We start from the raw sequence: 18,226 nt of genomic DNA, 5'->3' as shown, positions 1-18,226 counted from the left end.
AACTTTAAGATTTGCGGACTTCAACACTCAAATTCTCCAGCCAGCTGGCTGGAGAATTCTGGGAGTTGAAGTCCGCAAGTCTTAAAGTTGCCAACTTTGAAGGTCTCTGCCTTAGACATACAAAATAAGAAACTATTTGTCATAGTCATTTTGGATTAAATCAGAATCCTACAGATGGGTTCTTATCGTAGAGTCACAGCTGGCTTCCACGATAAACATTCGGATTCTCAATCCAACCTCTCTGATGGGCACCAAATGACCAGGACGCTCAGCGACATCAGGACCCAACTAAGGGCAAAAGAAATGACAGCCAGGATAGTGCGAGCGTCATTTTTTGAAACCCGCAAGTCTAACCGTCTCTTTGCCCTCAGTCAAAATGGCCTCCCGCGCATTTCTTGACGTAATAGGGGGGCGGGGTTTGGAAGCCTTTCGGCGGGAAGCGCTAATGGCTGCGCCCGAGACGGGGAAGTCGCTTGAAGGAGGGAAAGAAAGCGGGAGCGCTGCTGATGGCGCATCTACTTCTACTTCTCCTGCCGGGAGCGGCCGTTATGAACTGCCCTGGTGAGAAACAGAACCGGAGAGGGAGGGCAGGCCCACCGAAGGGTGTTGTTGAGGGTTGCGAAGCCAGGGGAAAGTGAGTCCGGATAGTTAGGTTGATGGCGCAGCAATAGGAAGCTGGTGTTTTTTTTTGTGGGAGCGTTAAGGCGGTGGCTGCGGGAGGTGAGTAGTGAGGTATTGCATGGGGGGAGCCGCTTAAGCAGACCTGGGCTGCAAAGCTCTGAAGGGCCATTAGGTGGCAGCAGAGTGCGAGGGGTGTGTGTGTGCTGAAAAGCGTTTTTCCTGCCCTCTAGTGGCCGATCGGGGTTTACGTTGAAATGAAAGCTAGTTTGGTGTAATGTCAAGGCGTTTGACTAGAAATCAGAAGATTGTGGGTTCTAGGTCTCTGTAATCCATGCAAGCCAGCTGGGTGACTTGGGCCAGGAACTCTCAGCCCACCCACCTGCTGTTGGGGGGGGGGATTTAGAAGGAAGGAGTATTAGGTAAGTTCATAACTTAGAATTACATAATTAAATGGTGGAATGAAAATTTAATAATGAGGATAGATTATTTAGAATAAAATAGGAATAGGAGAAATAGAAATAGAATTAAAATAGAATAGAAATAGAATAGAAAAATAGAGTTGGAAGGGATCTTGGAGGTCTTCTAGTCCAAACTCCTGCCTAGGCAGGAAACCCTACACCACTACAGACAAAAGGTTATCCAACATCTTAAAAACTTTCAGTGTTGGAGCATTCATAACTTCTGGAGGCAAATTGTTCCACTGATTAATTATTCTAACTGCCAGGAAATTTTTCCTTAGTTCTAGGTTGCTTCTCTCCTTGATTAGTTTCCATCCATTGCTTCTTGTCCTGCCTTCAGGTGCTTTGGAGAATAGCTGGACTCCCTCTTCTTTGTGGCAGCCCCTGAGATATTGGAACACTGCTATCATGTCTCCCCTCTTCTGCTCAATCAGAAGACCCCATACAATTTGGCCTCCCTCACTTGAAGCTCTCCAGATATTTTAAGACTACAAAATGTGTAATTTCTAGCTAGCCAACATGCTCCTGTGTTTTCTGAAAATAATAATTGTGACTTTACACAATGTGGTCAGCATGTTGTAGGAACCAGGTCTTCACCACGACATGATGTGGACATAATATAAGAATAAATATAATCTTTATTGTCATTGTACTTAAATACAACAAAATTGGTTTTAACCTCACTGGTGCAAAATTAAAGCAGAGATTATATGCCATGTGAAATCAAGCGCTGTATTTTGTCCTAATCCTCAATTTAAAATTGATCATTGTATGAACCCAGGCAATATGCTGTTTAATGCAGCTAAATGCCAATTGGCAGAAACTATTTTAGTACTTACTAACTTGATTGCTCTTTTTCCTGCTCTTCCTCCCCCCCCCACTTGTTTCCAAACTTCATTTTCTGCTTCAGTTCCCCCAGTTTCCCAGCCTCTTTCAAGTACATTTCCTTTCTTTTGCCGTTGGCATAGGGGAGAGTGTTAATGTGTCTTGTCCAACAGGGTCGAAAAATACAGGCCAATGAAGATGTCGGAAATTGTTGGCAATGAAGACACTGTTAGCAGATTAGAGGTATGGAAACCACTTTATTGTAAGAAAAATGCTTCTTTCAATGGCTGTGAAATTTTAAGATGTATTCATAAATGTGGTCTAAGTAGGTCTTGTAACTAGGGGAGTTACTTTCCTGCAATGAACTGGCACTGAAATGAAAGAGAGCTGCATTTCTTTGTTGGCTTTAGAAGATGACAATATCCAAATATCTGCGTGGAATTCTCGGTTGCCTGTGGCTACAGCTAAGGCTCTAGCGCTCTATGTTGGGCTCACTTCAAACATTGTTTCTAGACCTAGTTTAGGAAGTGTTGTTATTATAAAGGCTCTAAATTGTTTTTGTTCTTGGCACTAAATCACAGAGCGTGAATAATTTGCTGTTACTTTCTTTTATGTCTTTTTGTTTACCATGAGACAAGACCAAAAGGTTAAAAAAAAAGTAATAGATGGCTAAAGTAATGGATACAATCCTGTATTTAAGCTCTTGTCTGAATACCAAAACTGAGGGGGCTTATCATCATAAGTGACAGCATGTTGCATGGAATTCCTTGTTTGTTATTTGCTCAGTACAGATTGAAGATGATTCCTTAGCACAGAATTTAAACAGAGAAAAGAAAGAGGTTTATTTTCTTATATTACTGTAAAATCTTATTTCAAAATTTAAAAACGGAGCCTGTTTAGAAGATAAGATAAGATATTGATAAGAAAGTTGCAAGAGATTTTGAAACACTGATTATGGACATAATTCTCCAAAATTTGGAGTACACACTGTAATTTCCAAGTACAGAAACTTGCATTTCTAATTAACTGTCCTTTTCCCCACTCTCTTCCCTAGGTGTTTGCAAGAGAAGGAAATGTCCCAAATATTATTATTGCTGTAAGTATTGAGAAAATAATTTGTTTCCAAGCTAAGGGCCATCTTAAAATTTTTTAGTCAAAGGCAGTTAGTGGTGAGAATCCTGTTATTTATTCATTCAATTTGTATAGCTGCCAATCTCACTTTTACATGACTGGGTAGTTTACAATAAAACAAATAAAAACACAATATAAGAACAAATAAAAATGGGAACCCTTATCAGCTGGTCATAACCTAACCCAGTGATGGCTAACCTTTTCCAGACCAAGTGCCCAAAGCACGCACACGTGCAAATGCACGTGGGCGTGCCCCCAAACCCCAAAATGCAATGCGTGCACCCCCCCGCGCATAAGTGCATGGCCACACACCCCACAGAGGCCCGAAGGCCAGCTGTCTGGCAGGAGGCACGTGCGCATGCGAGGCGGAGCTGAACTAGGGCGATGGTTCATATGCCATCAGAGAGGGCGCTGCATGCCACCTCTGGCATGCATGCCATAGGTTCGCCATCATGGATCTAACCTATCACCCACAAAGCTGGGAAGTAGGCTGTAATCTATGCCCAGAACTAGGTAATGTAAAAGGCAAGTTTGAAAGATCAGCAAGGACTGGGCTAATCTAATCACAGGGGAATGATGTTCCAAAGGGCCACAGAAAATGCTGTCCTTATGCTTCCTACCAGTTGACACTCCCTGTACCTAGAGTATGCACTTCCTGTCAGATGGGGTAGATAGAAACAACTGGTGAGATACAGTCCGTTAAGTAACTATTAAGTATAAAATATAACAAGCATTAGCACTTACTCTATTTTTTGTGCCATTAACTCATGTAATTAGCTCTCATTGATTAAACTTTAAGTGTGCATGTTTCTCTAGAATTAAACCTTTAAGGGTGATATGTTTCAAGAAATAACATAATTTCCAAATTCCAAGTTGTCCCCAGCAATGGGACGAAGAAACCTTTTGGAATCTTTTTATGTTCTTTTTAAGGGCCCACCAGGAACTGGCAAAACCACTAGCATTCTTTGTCTGGCTCGTGCACTTCTGGGCTCTGCGCTGAAAGATGCCGTTTTGGAGCTCAATGCATCAAATGACAGGTGAATCAAAGTTTAGAGGGAGAGCTGGGTTTAATTTAAGCAGTTTTACTCCGTTCTTCAGCTGACAAGACCTCTTAAAATAACGCAAAGTTCACGCTGCTCCCTCCCAAGGTTTGATGTTAGTGAATAATTATTAAGTAATAACTGAGCATTTTTATTTCCAGAGGCATTGATGTCGTCAGGAACAAAATCAAGATGTTTGCGCAACAAAAAGTCACACTTCCAAAAGGCCGGCATAAAATAATTATCTTGGATGAAGCAGACAGGTGAATAGTTTTTTTCCCTCACTCCAACAATCACCTATATTATAAAATTACTCATTAATATGAAGAGTACTAATTTAATTATGGGACATGGCGGCTCAGTGCCTAAAACACTGAGCTTGTCAATCAGAAAGGTTGGCAGTTCGGCAGTTCGAATCCCTAGCGCCTAGAGTGAGTTCTCATTACTTATCCCACCTTCTGCCAACCTAGCAGTTCAAAAGAATGTAAAAATGCAAATAGAAAAATAGGGACCACTTTGGTGGGAAGGTAACAGCATTCCCTGCGCCTTTGCCATTTATTCATGGCAGCCACATGACCATGGAGACGTCTTTGGCTCTTTGACTTTGAAACAGAGATGAGCACTGCCCCCTGGAGTCGGGAATGTCTAGCTCATATGTGTGAGGGGAACCTTTACCTTTACTAATTTCATAGTATGTATTTATTTTATTAAATTTATATGGTGCCTAGCTTTCTGTCCAGAGTGACTCTAAGCAACTATTTAAATACTTGCAAGAGCTCAACCTCTCCACGGTATAGTTCCCAGTTGTGTTATTTGGCTGCATAGCGATGGGATCACTCTGTCCCAGCTCATTTCTTACTGAAATAACAAGACCGGGCTGTTTCCATCACAGGAAGCCTCCTCCTATCCCTTCCATTTGCACAGAAGCTTGCAAACTTTTAAAGCCTGGGCATTATGATTCCTACAGCGTTTCCCCGAAAATAAGACAGGATCTTATTTTCTTTTGTCCCCCAAAATAAGCACTTGGCCTTATTTTTGGAGACATCTTGTTATTTTTAAGGTCCAGGCAGCGGCGAGCGTGGTCACCTCATGGCCGCTGCTGTGTTGCAATATTTTCAGGGAGGGCTTATTTTTGGGGGCGGCTTATTTTAGTGCATGCGCTGAAAAGCCCAGTTGGGCTTATTATCCGGGGAGGTATTATTTTGGGGGAAACAGGGTATTTTAGCTTCAGGAACCACAGGAGGCATATCCACTGGTACAATTATCTTACCAATTTGAAATTAATTTAAAAGAAATATGTTGCCAAAAAGCACCCCATTTTGTTAGTGAAAATTGGGAGGATTTTGGCAGACAAAGTAAGAACTGAAGAAGCCACATATGGTCCAAAGATCCACTATTCTTGTAGTGAGAGGAAAATAGTTATCCCTTTAGGCAGATAAGCCATTGCTACTTTTTTTATTGATTTCTCATGCGTGGTAGAGTGGTTCTGTTTTTCCATGGCACAACTTCTATAAAGCACAAGGTACATTCCAGAATAACATGCAGGTAGTCCTTGTTTACTGACCACAATTGGGACAAGCAGCTGTTTCATTAAGCAAGACTGTGGCTGAATGAGAAATCATATGACTGTGCTTTCTTTTTCCCCACTCCCTTTGGAGTGCTCACCCTAGAACTGAGATAATTAGCAAGAAGGATATTATTTCTATTTACATTAATTGGAGGGAAAAAGACTCCAAGAGAGTAATTAGGGAATATACCGGGCTATCTGTATAGCATACTTGTGATTCCAATCCCAAGTGCCGCTACATTTCTTTCAAAGTGTATTCTCCATTTGTGCCTTCTTTTTAAAAAATTTTTTTTATTATTTTTTATTTTCAAAACAAACACAACACATAAAATCTTCATTCTTTACATACTGTAGAAAGTGTATCAGTTGGTTACAAAAGGCTTTCGTGCATCTCTTCCACAGTCATCAAGCATAATTCATATTAACTCAAGTATTTTAACTCAGATATTTATATATGTTACCCTTATCATACCTCCATTTTTATTTGACTATAATTGTTTAAACATCCATCATAAAATATACCAAGATTTAATACATATCCACATACTGGGATTTCATTTAATATTTCTAAAATCCTCCAATAACACTGAATCCTTATGTCCTATTCTAGCTAAACATTCATAATATTTAATAACAACATTTTCTAATCCTCCTTTCCAAATCACTGTTTACAATTTTCATCCAGTTTCCTTATGTTGTGCCCATATATATATATATATATATATATATATATATATATATATATATATATATATATATATATATATATATATATATTTATATTGTCATCATTATCTCTCCTTTATTTGACTATATCCTGTATCATAACATTTTCCCCCTAATAATCAAAACTTAACTGTAAACTAACTTAGAACTAACTTAGTTCTTTTTTATTAACCTTTGTATATAATCCAAAAGGATTTCTAATCTTCCTTTCATGGGTACCATTCAATGTTCATATCCAATTATTACTTATCATAACATTACACATTTTATACATTATTATCATTATCAATTTATTTAATTATATCTATTATCACTAAATTTCACTAAGTTTAACTAGTTTTAAGTTATATTCTTCCATCTATCAACCTGTATCTTTCCAATAACAAAACAATCTCATATCTTCTGCCATTTGTGTTACCAATCCTGTAATCATCTTCTTGATCAGCTTTGTATGGACTTCTCTTAGCAACTCCTTGCTTATAAGATCTCTCATATAATCTTGATGCTCTCTTTCTGTTTCCTTATTCAGCTTGTCTTTGATTGTCAGCAGAGTTATCAATACTTTTGCTAATAGAATTTCTTTAAGTCCATAGATTCTTTAATTTTATCTTCTTCTATATCTTGATCTTTGGAATAGATTTCCTCTCCATTTAATTCCTCTTTCAGTATTCCATTCTTTCCATTTTCAGGAACAAACCAATTACCATAGTTATCAGCAGGTTTTAATCTCTTTATATTCATTTTCTACTTCGATTTTTTGAGTTTCAATTACCCCGTTTTGCATTTGATAAACAGCCTCAATTTTTTCATCCTATTTTCTTGTTATGTGCTCTAAGTATTTCAGTTTTTTCTCTATTCTTTCATCTATATTTGATAATTTCTGTAGTTCTGAAAGTATATTTTGCAAAGTTAAGACCTCTATTTTCTCTTGACCTTGCGCAATTCTAACAAACACAGCTGCTCTAGCTTGGAAGGTCAACAAAATTAAAGCATAGATTCACAAAGAACGTTGTTTTCACTTTTCTCTGATTGGAAATATACTTCAAAGGGACATCTGTGTGCTTCCCTTCTTATCACTCTGTAGCCAAACAGTAAAACCTTGTGGTGCCAAGTCAAAACAATCCGTGAAAAAAAAAAGAGTTCTATTTTGAATACACAAAGCTCCGATCAATAAAACCTCCCAGCCTCCGAGCAGAATTAGAAAAATACCCACAGCAATAAAAGAGGAAAACTTTAGTCTATAGATTACAGAGAGTTACAAAGAAAAGGTAGAAGAAGAAAACTTAATCCATCCGTTTCAAAAGGTTTGCATAGATTCAATCCATGAAAATAGAATTTAAAAAGTAAGATAACCACTGTCCAAAACCATTCCAAATTTAATTCCGCCGCTTGATTCTTCTATTCTTCAATTTAAATTGATTTTTAAGTTTTTATAGGCAGTCTCTTTTTTAAAACAATAAAAATTCCTCACCAGCTGGAAACACTTTCTCTTTCCATATCCTTCCGTTTTGGAGCCACCCCAACTTTGTCAGCCTTGGCTGGATTTTTTGTCACCAGCTTGCTTCTTTCAGAGATTTTGCGATATCCCCGAGATTAGCAAGACGTATTCTTCCTGTTCACCATCTCTTCAGGACGGTTTAGGTCCATTTGGACACCCAGCGGCAAAAATGTTGGCTGTGGTCTCAGAGCATTGAGACCACACAACCATATCGTCGCGACATTGGCACCTTCTCTCTCCATTTGTGCCTTCTTATTCTCTTATCATCCCTTCCTCTCCAATCTCTCTGCTCCCCAAAGGGGAAGGGAACAAGTTAGGCAAAAATACGACATTGTAATGTTGATCACTGTCATAATTTTGGTTGCTGAACGAGGCAATCAGTAAGCAAGGTCTACCTGTAACTACGGCCTATGCAATATGGCGATGATTGTTATTATCTTATGCAGCATAAATAAGAAAAATGAATCTGTTTTCTTTAAGGTCAGGCTGTGTGAAACATTAGTAAATAGCATGTTCTGAACAAGGTCAATTGTCTAACGATGACAAGTATTTTGGTGAGCTTTACGTGGCTTAAATTTATTTTGCCTTTTCTATTGTTTCTCCACCAGCATGACAGATGGAGCCCAACAAGCATTGAGACGCACTATGGAAATTTATTCTAAAACAACTCGTTTTGCTCTGGCTTGCAATGCTTCTGACAAAATCATAGGTAAGAAACATGGGCCACTTGGAAAGGAGGCGTGGGTCCCTCTCACTTATTCCTAGATCGGAAATAAATATTTCTATTGTCACAATTGCAAGCATCAAAATAAAAAGAGAAGCTTAAAGGCCTTAAATATCCTTTTGCTTTATAAGGTTGAAGAGAATTCTTGTAAGGCCCAGTCGTTAGGGGCTGATGTAAGAGAACAGGTGAGAGTAATAGGGGTTCTTCATTTGCAACTTATCTCTGCAGTGGACTTGCCTCAGAAGTTTATTCTTCGCCCTAACTCATGGGTCAGCAACCCACAGCTCTAGAGCCGCATGTGGCTCTTTCATCCCTCTGCTGCGGCTCCCTGTCACTCAAAATACGCATCACAACTGTCAATGTGCGACACAACACTGGTGCGCAATTTACGAAGCTTTTCGATCCCCGGTAGGCGAACTGTGGATAAATCCAAGAAAAGAAACATTTCAGAAGAAAACAGAATATTTAATTCAACTATATATGCTAGTTTTGTGGCCGCTCAGAAAATAGTCAGGCACGGGAAGAGTTTTGTGGCTCCCAGTGTTTTCTTTTCTGTGGGAAATGGGACCAAATGGTTGTCTGAGTGTTTAAGGTTGCTGATCCCTGTCCTAACTCATATATGCAGACATTCTAATAACAACCAAGCTTGAAAAGCTGCTGTAAAATTGCAGTTGTAGAACGGTCTTGAACCTTTTGAAAACCACTGTGTAAATGCTTTGTGAGATTGGACATGTTCTCACTCGTCCATGGTGGCATTGCTTATGTAATTATTTGGCACATCATTGAGAGGATCATGTGAGGAGCCTCTGTGAAAGCCACCTGCAACATGTGCATTGGCAGGATGTCTTCTCACGTGGCTCTCCTTCAAAAACAGTCAGTAGATTGCAGACACTGCTACAGTAATGTGAGATCAACCCCACAGTATGTAAGCATTTAATAATATGAAAACTGGTCTTGAGCCAAAAGGTGAAATAATCCCAGAATCTCCGAACCAAAGTAAATAAGATGTCTGGTGTGCGTGCTACAAACCATGCTTGGAGAGGTCTAATTGGCTCATTCAAGCAGTGTGGGATTGCATGTTTTAAAGCTAAGCTAATTAAGAAGGACTTAATTAGCATGATTTTATGCCTCTTTATGTAGGTACTGGGTCTTGGTCCCATTATTGAGTTCATGGTTTCAGTGGGTGGCAGATATTTTAAATATCAAAGTACTTTAAAAATACTTTCAAAGGTCATTGAATCCAAGAGTATCGAAGCATTGGAATCACTGGGAGGTCCACCTTATTGCTCCCCCTCCCCCGGTTCTGGTTTATGGTTTCATGTGGGGCCCTCTAACGTGGCATTCCTAGGTATGAAACTCAAAGGAGGAGATGTGACTTTTCTCGGGCCATCTACTTTTCAGTAGTTGCTCAATATATACTTATTTATTGGAGCATTTGTAAGGTAATATCTCTTCCAGGATGGCTGCTTTTTAATGAATTTTGCTTTCTGTTATTTTGTTAATTCTATTAAGGAGTACAGTGAAAAAGTGGGATTATTTAATTTAAACTAAATATAAAATAGAGTGAACTAATATCAATGGTACAACAATTAAACAGTGGAACGACTTGCCTCCAGAAGTTGGGGGTGTTCCAACACTGCAGGTTTTTAAGAAGAGATTGGACAATCATTTGTCTGAAATGGTATAGAGTTTCCTGCCCGAGGAGGGGGTGGACTAGAAGACCTCCAAGGCCCCTTCCAACTCTTATTCTGTTAATGTAACTGCTTTATTGTGTTTTTTTATAGATTGCTCTATGGATTATTTAATTATTATAAAATGTATAAAACTACCCAGCTCCATAAGCCTAACCCAAACAGCAAATAACAAATGAGTTAAATGGTATCATATATAAAGAGTCACTAGGGACAGTGAGATGGACAGCATATACATTTAATTAAATAAATAATAAAATATATCAAAGAAAAAAGTCACCATAAAACAATGCAATATATAAACACCAAATCTCTCTATCTCTATATCTATCTATCTATCTATCTATCTATCTATCTATCTATCTATCTATCTATCTATCTATCTAGATATAGATATATGGCTGTGTGTGTGTGTGTGTGTGTGTGTTCGTTCCAGCATAACTCTGGAACACCTTGAGCAATTTCAACCAAACTTGATACATATGACTTACTCTCTGGAGACAAATTCTGTGGGGGTAAGACACCCCTAACACCCCTCGGGGGGGGGTGTTCTGTTAAGATGCAGCCTGTTGTGCCTTTAAATGGCTGCTACTATACTGCCATTAAATGGCTTCTACTGTACAGCACAGTGGAGTTGCCATGGTAACAACTTCACAGTACACCACAAGGGGGCTTCCTCTGGTAAGGGGGAAATCCAACATTAGAAATTATGTTTGGTCCGGACATTTTCCCCTTCTAAATAAATATCCAGGCAATGCCAGGTTATCGGCTAGTATACCGGGAGCATAGCAAAGCAATCACAAGACAATTCCTACTCAACCAGCCCTTCATGCCTGGTCGTTAAGAAGCTTTATTTATTTATGCACTGCTATGGATTCGCTTCACAGGAGGAGCAGTGTACAAGTAAAAGTAGTCTTGGTTTTGAATACCTTTAAGGAATGATGTAGCAGGGGACTCTGACGTAAACAGAGATTTGGGCAGGAGCAATTCCTGGAAACCTGTGGTTTTGGTTTAGTGAAAGAGGGTAGACATCAACATCCCCTGTGCTTGACTGCAGCTTCAAATCCAAATCTAGAAAGGATGTTGGCCATTCTCTTGCAGTAGTTGGTGCTAAAACCAACTTCCTTTTATGCAAAGCAAAGTACATAGGCTAAATTGCAAAGAGATTATATTCCCACCATTGAAACCTGTGGGTTCAACTTCTGGCATTTCCCAACAGGGTTAGGTGTTAGGTGAAATGCATATCTCAAATCCTGGTAGCTGATACTGATCACTGTGGATATTTTAAAGATAAATGGACAAATGGTTGGTGCTGAATATGATTTTCTTCCAGTGTTCCTAAAACAACGGCATTTAATTCAATGCGTTAAATTGCATTAAAACGATTAGACATGAAAGCCAACTGGATGACTTTGGGCCAGTCACACTCTTAGCCCAGTTCACTTCATAGGGTTCTTATTGTGGAGGGAAAAGGGGGAAGGAGTACATATAGTCTTTGAATTACCACCGTTCATTTAGTGACTGTTGGAAGTTACGACTGCACTGGAAAAGGTGGCTTATGACTGTTTTTCACACTTACGACCATTGCAGCATCCTCGTGGTCCCGTGATCAAAATTCAGATGGTTTGCAACTGTCTCATATTTATGACAGTTGTAGTGTCCTGGGGTCTTGTGATCACCTCCTAACAAGCAAGGTCAATGAGGAAGCCACATTCACTTGACAACTGAGTTCCTAAATTAACAACCGCAGCGATTATTTAACAGCTGTGACAAGAAAGGTTGTAAAATAAGGTAAAACTCACTTAACAACTGTCTCACATTAGCAATGGAAATTTTGGACTCAATTGTGGTCATAAGTTGAAGACTACCTGTATTCGGTTATGTCTGGCACCTTGCATTATTTGTAAAAGTAATAAAGACAAGAAATAAATGTAATTTCACTCCTAAATTCACTGCCCCCTAGAGCCCATCCAGTCTCGCTGTGCAGTTCTGCGATACACCAAGCTAACAGATGCCCAGATTCTTATGAGGCTAATGAAAATCATTGCGAAGGAGGATATACAATATACAGATGATGGTTTAGAAGCAATTATCTTCACTGCCCAGGGAGACATGAGACAGGTGGGTAGTGTCTTCCTGCAGCTTCTTCTTTAATTTTGTCAGCATCCAAAGATGAGACATGAATTTGCTATTGCGAAAATTAAATAGCTTTGCCATATGGTATGTTTTTGTTGGGTAAAATTGGGCACTGGATGGACAGAAAAGACTGGTGTCATATAGTGCAGATATAATATTGATGTTGCAAAAAACATGACAAAAGCTTTACAAGAAAGTTGCTGATTTGAAAATGTATTGTCTCCCTCCCTCCCTCTTCCCTCTCTCCCTTCTCTTCCCCCTCTCTCCCTGTCCAACATACCCAGTTATTAATGGTTGGATTAACTTTCATTATACTAGCTGTGGCAGTTTTTACAGCTGACAATGCAATCTCTTTTGTGAACACAATATACTTTCATGGGTCAGCTTGAAATCTTTGTAGAAAATAACACAAATTTGTATCATGAAGCTGGACCATGGCTGCCCTCCTTGGAGAAAAGAGTTGGCACATTGTCTAACACATTGTCATCCCAAAATGAAAATGCGTTAGCTTCTTTAGATCGAACCAAAGTGGGAGTATTGTCTACCACCCTGATGATTGCAATTGTTTGATTGTAATATTTACACTGTCGTTAAAATGTTCTTTCAGCATCCTGAATTATAATTATTCAGGTGATAGCTTTTGTAAAGTATTAAGTGGCTTCATATTTAGCCTATTATGTGGAAATCTGCAATATTAAATTTCCTGGTTTCTTTCCAATGTCAGCCATTGATTTATGCCCACTGTTGATGCTCAGTTCTTATTAGAATAGTTTCTTTCCTCTTTTTGAGATTTTTTTTTAAAAATTACTATATTTTTCAGCCTATAAGATGCTCCGAAGTATAAGATGCACCTAGCTTTTGGGTAGGAAAACAAGAAAAAAAATCTGCCTCTTCCTCCCAGCAATTTGCCTCCTTGCAGCAAACAGCAAATAGCCTGGTCAGCTTCAGCACAGCCTCATTTAGCACGAACAGCTGATTAGCGGTTGGATCGGCCTCCCTGAATACCACTTATCAGCTGTTCCAGGCTGCTGGAATCGCTGCCACTCATCAATGCCGTCGCTCATTGACAATGCCACCTATTGCGACCTAGGCTTGCCCCATTTTCAGCCTCTGCGCGCCCCATTTTTGGCCTGTCCCTGGCGGCAGGGCCGAGGTGGCGCAGTGGTTAAATGCAGCACTGCAGGCTACTTCAGTTGACTGCAGTTCTGCAGTTCGGCTGTTCAAATCTCACCGGCTCAGGGTTGACTCAGCCTTCCATCCTTCCGAGGTGGGTAAAATGAGGACCCGGATTGTTGTTGGGGGCAATATGCTGACTCTGTAAACCACTTAGAGAGGGCTGAAAGCCCTATGAAGCGGTATATAAGTCTAACTGCTATTGCTATTGCTACTTGCAGCCTGGAACAGCTGATAGGCGGTATTCTGGGAGGCTGATCCAACCGCCAATCAGCTGCTCATGCTAAATCAGGCTGTGCTGAAGCTTACTAGGCTGTTTGCTGCAAGCAGGAAAATTGCTGGGAGGCAGAAGCCAAAAGGGTGGAGGCCGGTGGGTGGGTGGGGCTTTGGCAACATTCGCTGTATAAGATGCACAGACATTTCCAACCACTTTTTTGGGGGGGGGGTGCGTCTTATAGTCTAAAAAATATGGTAATTTCTGTAAACTATGCCCCTACCTCTTTGTACAAAAATCATGCCATGTTAGTCATATCCAGATATTTTTCTTTCCTGATTGAGAAACTATGTCGATCTTTAAAACTTTAAGGCTAACCTTTTTATATATAGTAATGATAGTTTCATTTTCATTCTTTCAACAGGCACTAAACAACTTGCAATCTACCCATTCCGGATTTGGTTTCATCAATAGCGAGAATGTATTTAAGGTTAATTAAAGTTTTTCTGTAAAACGGCACTGATAAATGCTACATGGCTGGGTAATGAAACCCCAGCAAGCAAACAGCCAAGTTCAAAGAGCACCAAGGACTCCATAGTTCTAAGCTACATATATTCTCTTCTTTTGGCAGTTTTTCTTTTGCTCATCAGAATCAGTAAGATCTGCAATTTTTCAGAATTGTAAAGGAGTTTTGGCAAAATGGCAGAAGGGAAGCTACATCGAAGAAAATTACCTCCTAAAATGTATTTTATTGTCTTGTATTTAAAGGTAGCATGATTCTTCTTTTTCACTGGGCATCTCTTACTTGCTGCCCTTTTTTAAAGTCCTCCACCAAAAAAACTCCTAATATTAACAATGCCTTCTCCAAAGAAAATCTTTATCTTGCCCACGTGAGTGATATTCCCCCCGTGGTTCACTTCCCACTGTGGTTCACTTCTAAGGTCCTGTCACATAGGAAGTTGCTTTATGCCAAATCAGACTCTAGAGCCACCTACTTTAATACTGTCTACCCTGTTGGCTTGCTAATTTTTCCCCCAGCCCTTCTTGGAACCAGAATTCTAAACACTCTTTATCACATGGCGAACCTTTTCGGCACCGAGTGCTGAAAAGGGAGCGTGCACTCATGCTCATCTGGCCTGCAATCTGGAAGAGGAGCTGCCCAGGGCACATGCGCGTGCCCAAAAATGAACTTCTGGTTTCTGACACGCATCTTCTGGATTTCTGGCGTACATGCACAGGCAACGATCAGCTGGCCGACACACATACTCACTCAGGAAAATGCCAAGACAAGCTCTTCCACTTTCCAGCACTGGCGCATGCACGAAGGCCAGCTGATCATCGTTCGTGCATGTGCACCAGAAACCCAGAACAGGCGACACCACGCATACCAGGCGGCATGGCTTCGCGTCTTATCAACTACTTTGATCATTGTTAATGCAAGTAAGCAACCAGTTTCATGGAAGAACTTAGATGTAGATCATGAATTGGGATGTCAATTTCATGAGGGGGAAAAATTGGACTTGTTTTACACATTTTAAAAATGATGTGCTCATTTGAAACCAAGAAGCTGAAGTGTTAGTGTTTAAGAAATTATGCTGTGTTTTACTGAGTTCATATGAAATTATCCTGAACCAGTTCTACTTTGGTAGACTAATAGTTCTCATACCTTTCCAGCTCTTGTAGAACCTATGCAGCCTTGCATAATTTGAATAGATCAGTGGTTCTCAACCTGTGGTTTGGGACTCCTTTGGGGGTCGAACGACCCTTTCACAGGGGTCGCCTAAGACCATTGTAAATCACATATTTTTGAAAAAATACGGAAAACATAAAATAATCTTATGGTTGGGGGTCACCACAACATGAGGAACTGTATTAAAGGGTCGCGGCATTAGGAAGGTTGAGACCCACTGGAATAGATTGATCTTTCTTTATGGAGATGGACTATTAACTGTTTTCAATAGCATTGGGGGGGACTTTCAATCTGTTTTCAATAGCACTGGGGGCTTTTGGCTTCAGGATGCTTCTGTTTTTGGCATAGGTGTGTGATGAACCCCATCCTTTGCTGGTGAAGGAGATGATCGGTCATTGTGTCAATGCAAACATTGATGAAGCTTATAAGGTGGGCACAAGAGGAGTGCATATCTTTTGCCTCGTTTGCTTTCTGGTTTTCTTGCTTTTTGGTCTGAACATAGGACAGAAACTAAGTCTATAAAAGGATCTCTTTCTCACAACCATTTTAAGAGCTCGTGGGTTGTTTTACATATAGCCCTAGGCCAGGGGTCAGCAACCTGTGGCTTTGGAGCCGCATGTGGCTCTTTCATCCCTCTGCTGCGGCTCCCTATTGCCGGCTGGCTCCACAATTGATAGGATTTTCACTTAGGACAGGTACAGGAAAGAGGATGCCACACTAGGAGGAGACTCTCTGGTGGGGGAACCGGACTTCCGGTCAGCTCCAGAATTGAACAGGCGGCTTCCAGTTAGCAGCTCTGTGGCAATTTGAGTGCTTAAGTTTGCCGACCCCTGCCCTAGGCCAAGGGTGTTAAACTCACGGCCCGCGGGCTGGATGCATCATACTCTGACCATGCCCATCCCCATTTTAGTGAAGGAGAAAAAAGTTGTGATAGGTCATGTAACGTCAACGTGACAACGTGAGTTTGACACCCCTGCCCTGGGCCATGGCTTTAGTTATTTATATGTTCTAAAGGTAACAATTGGCATGGGGTCATGAAAAAAAACATAAGTCACAAATCTTCCTCTTTGTTCTCCTTTTTGAAGTCCGTTATCTTTATAGTTTAATTTGTGATTATATTCCTTCTTGTTTATGTTTGAGCTGTCTTAAAAACAGTGTTTGAGAAATTGGATATGCATCTTTAAAGCTGTTAGACATCAAATGATAATTTTGCTCTTCCTTCAGATTCTTGCTCACTTATGGAAGCTTGGTTACTCACCTGAAGACATCATCGGCAATATTTTCCGAGTCTGTAAAACATTCCAAATGGCAGAATATCTGAAGTTGGAGTTCATTAAGGTTAGGTTTGGGGGGATGTTGCTGGTGTAAGCAGCAGGGTTGGCTGACCAAGCCAAGTGGCCGAAGAAGGAATCTTTTAAACATCTGGATCTTCATATAGATCCATTTATAATCTTGTATAAATGTCTTCCTTAAATAGGGGAAAGGGGTACTAATGAATTCCATTAAATCCCAAAGTAAAATTGGCCATTTTTCACACTAAGAACGTTTGCAGCATCCCCACGATCATGTGTTCAAAATTCGGACACTTGGAAACTGGCATGAATTTATGATGGTTGCACTGTCCCAAGGTCACCTGATCATCATTTGTGACCTTCTGACAAGCAAAGTCAGTGAGGAAACCGGATTCACTTAACAACCACGTTACTAACTTAACAATTACAGTGTTTCATTTAACAACTGGCAAGAAAGTTAAAATTCAACTGCCTTGCTAAGCAACAGGAATTTTGGACTCAGTTGTAGTCGTAAGTCTCCATCAAATGATGGTGGGAATTCCGAGGATAGTTTTAGGGCAGGGCGTAACACTTGATGCTTTTCTCAGGGATGAGTGTTTTTGTTTGGTTGAGGTGTTTTCTCTGTGTGGTTTCCTCTTCCACATCTCAGTTCGCATGCGCATAGCTACAACATGAAAATATAGTGGTGGTGATTTCATCAGTGTATACTGAAATGTATCTTTACAGCAGGAAAAACAGGAAGCTCATTTGAATTTAATATCTTTTCCCCCCTCTATGATTAGGAAATCGGTTACACGCACATGAAGATAGTAGAAGGAGTACATTCGCTCCTACAAATGGCAGGCTTGCTAGCCCGTCTCTGTCAGAAGACTGCTGCTCCCACCACAAGCTGAGAGGATGGACAGCAAGTTGGCCAATAAGGAGGAGATTTTGCAAACTGAGTAGCTGCTGTGTGCAACCAACGCATGAGTGCACGGCTTAGCATATAGTTGGTGGGTGCGAATGCAGTTGTCAAAGCTGTGGTTTCCCTTACGACTTGTGTTTTTTACAATTAAATAAAACTTTGTTATAAAAACTATTAACCCTAAATTTTACTACATCAGTGGTATCGTCCAGGAATGTGAATACATTTTCCCTCCTCTCATACTTTTAAGAATCCAAATAGTTTTCCTTTCTTCAATTATTCAGCCAAGATTATAAAGTAATGCCTCTTTAATAGCACTAGATGGAACCGAAGATTAAAATACATTTGGCACTAAAATACTTAAAACATTTCAGAGATGTTCAGGCAAGAAACTCATTTGGTGAAAGCAAGAATATGTAACCTAGAGCTGGTGAATTCCTGCTAGCAACAACCCTTAGCACCGGCCAGCTGATAAGAGCTAATCTTCAGCAATATCTGGAAGGTGGCTGAAGATGTTGGAATCCATCAAGTTCCAG

General features: G+C 40.1%; 1 protein-coding gene across 1 annotated transcript; it reads left to right on the top strand.

Moving 5' to 3' along the window:
* The first annotated feature begins 418 nt into the window (after nucleotides 1-418).
* RFC2 (replication factor C subunit 2) lies at nucleotides 419-17,864 on the top strand. Its single transcript, XM_032216937.1, has 11 exons — nucleotides 419-561; nucleotides 2,078-2,147; nucleotides 2,959-3,000; nucleotides 3,966-4,072; nucleotides 4,237-4,338; nucleotides 8,475-8,575; nucleotides 12,245-12,402; nucleotides 14,229-14,294; nucleotides 15,843-15,923; nucleotides 16,719-16,832; nucleotides 17,569-17,864. The coding sequence occupies exons 1-11, from the start codon at nucleotides 446-448 to the stop codon at nucleotides 17,677-17,679; spliced, it is 1,068 nt and encodes a 355-aa protein (XP_032072828.1). The 5' UTR covers nucleotides 419-445; the 3' UTR covers nucleotides 17,680-17,864.
* Nucleotides 17,865-18,226: the final 362 nt, after the last annotated feature.

The sequence above is a fragment of the Thamnophis elegans genome, chromosome 4, assembly GCF_009769535.1.
Source record: "Thamnophis elegans isolate rThaEle1 chromosome 4, rThaEle1.pri, whole genome shotgun sequence".
NCBI classification, from domain to species: Eukaryota; Metazoa; Chordata; class Lepidosauria; order Squamata; family Colubridae; genus Thamnophis; species Thamnophis elegans.
Note: the sequence above shows the minus strand (reverse complement) of the source record. Positions and strands in the feature narration are given on the sequence as shown.

What these genes read in the sequence shown, in the direction of transcription:
- RFC2 (XM_032216937.1), top strand. Translation starts at nt 446, where the DNA reads ATGGCTGCGCCCGAGACGGGGAAGTCGCTTGAAGGAGGGAAAGAAAGC. An exon ending in GGCCGTTATGAACTGCCCTG is followed by an intron (nt 562 to 2,077) that starts GTGAGAAACAGA and finishes CTTGTCCAACAG; the next exon opens with GGTCGAAAAATACAGGCCAA. An exon ending in ACACTGTTAGCAGATTAGAG is followed by an intron (nt 2,148 to 2,958) that starts GTATGGAAACCA and finishes TCTCTTCCCTAG; the next exon opens with GTGTTTGCAAGAGAAGGAAA.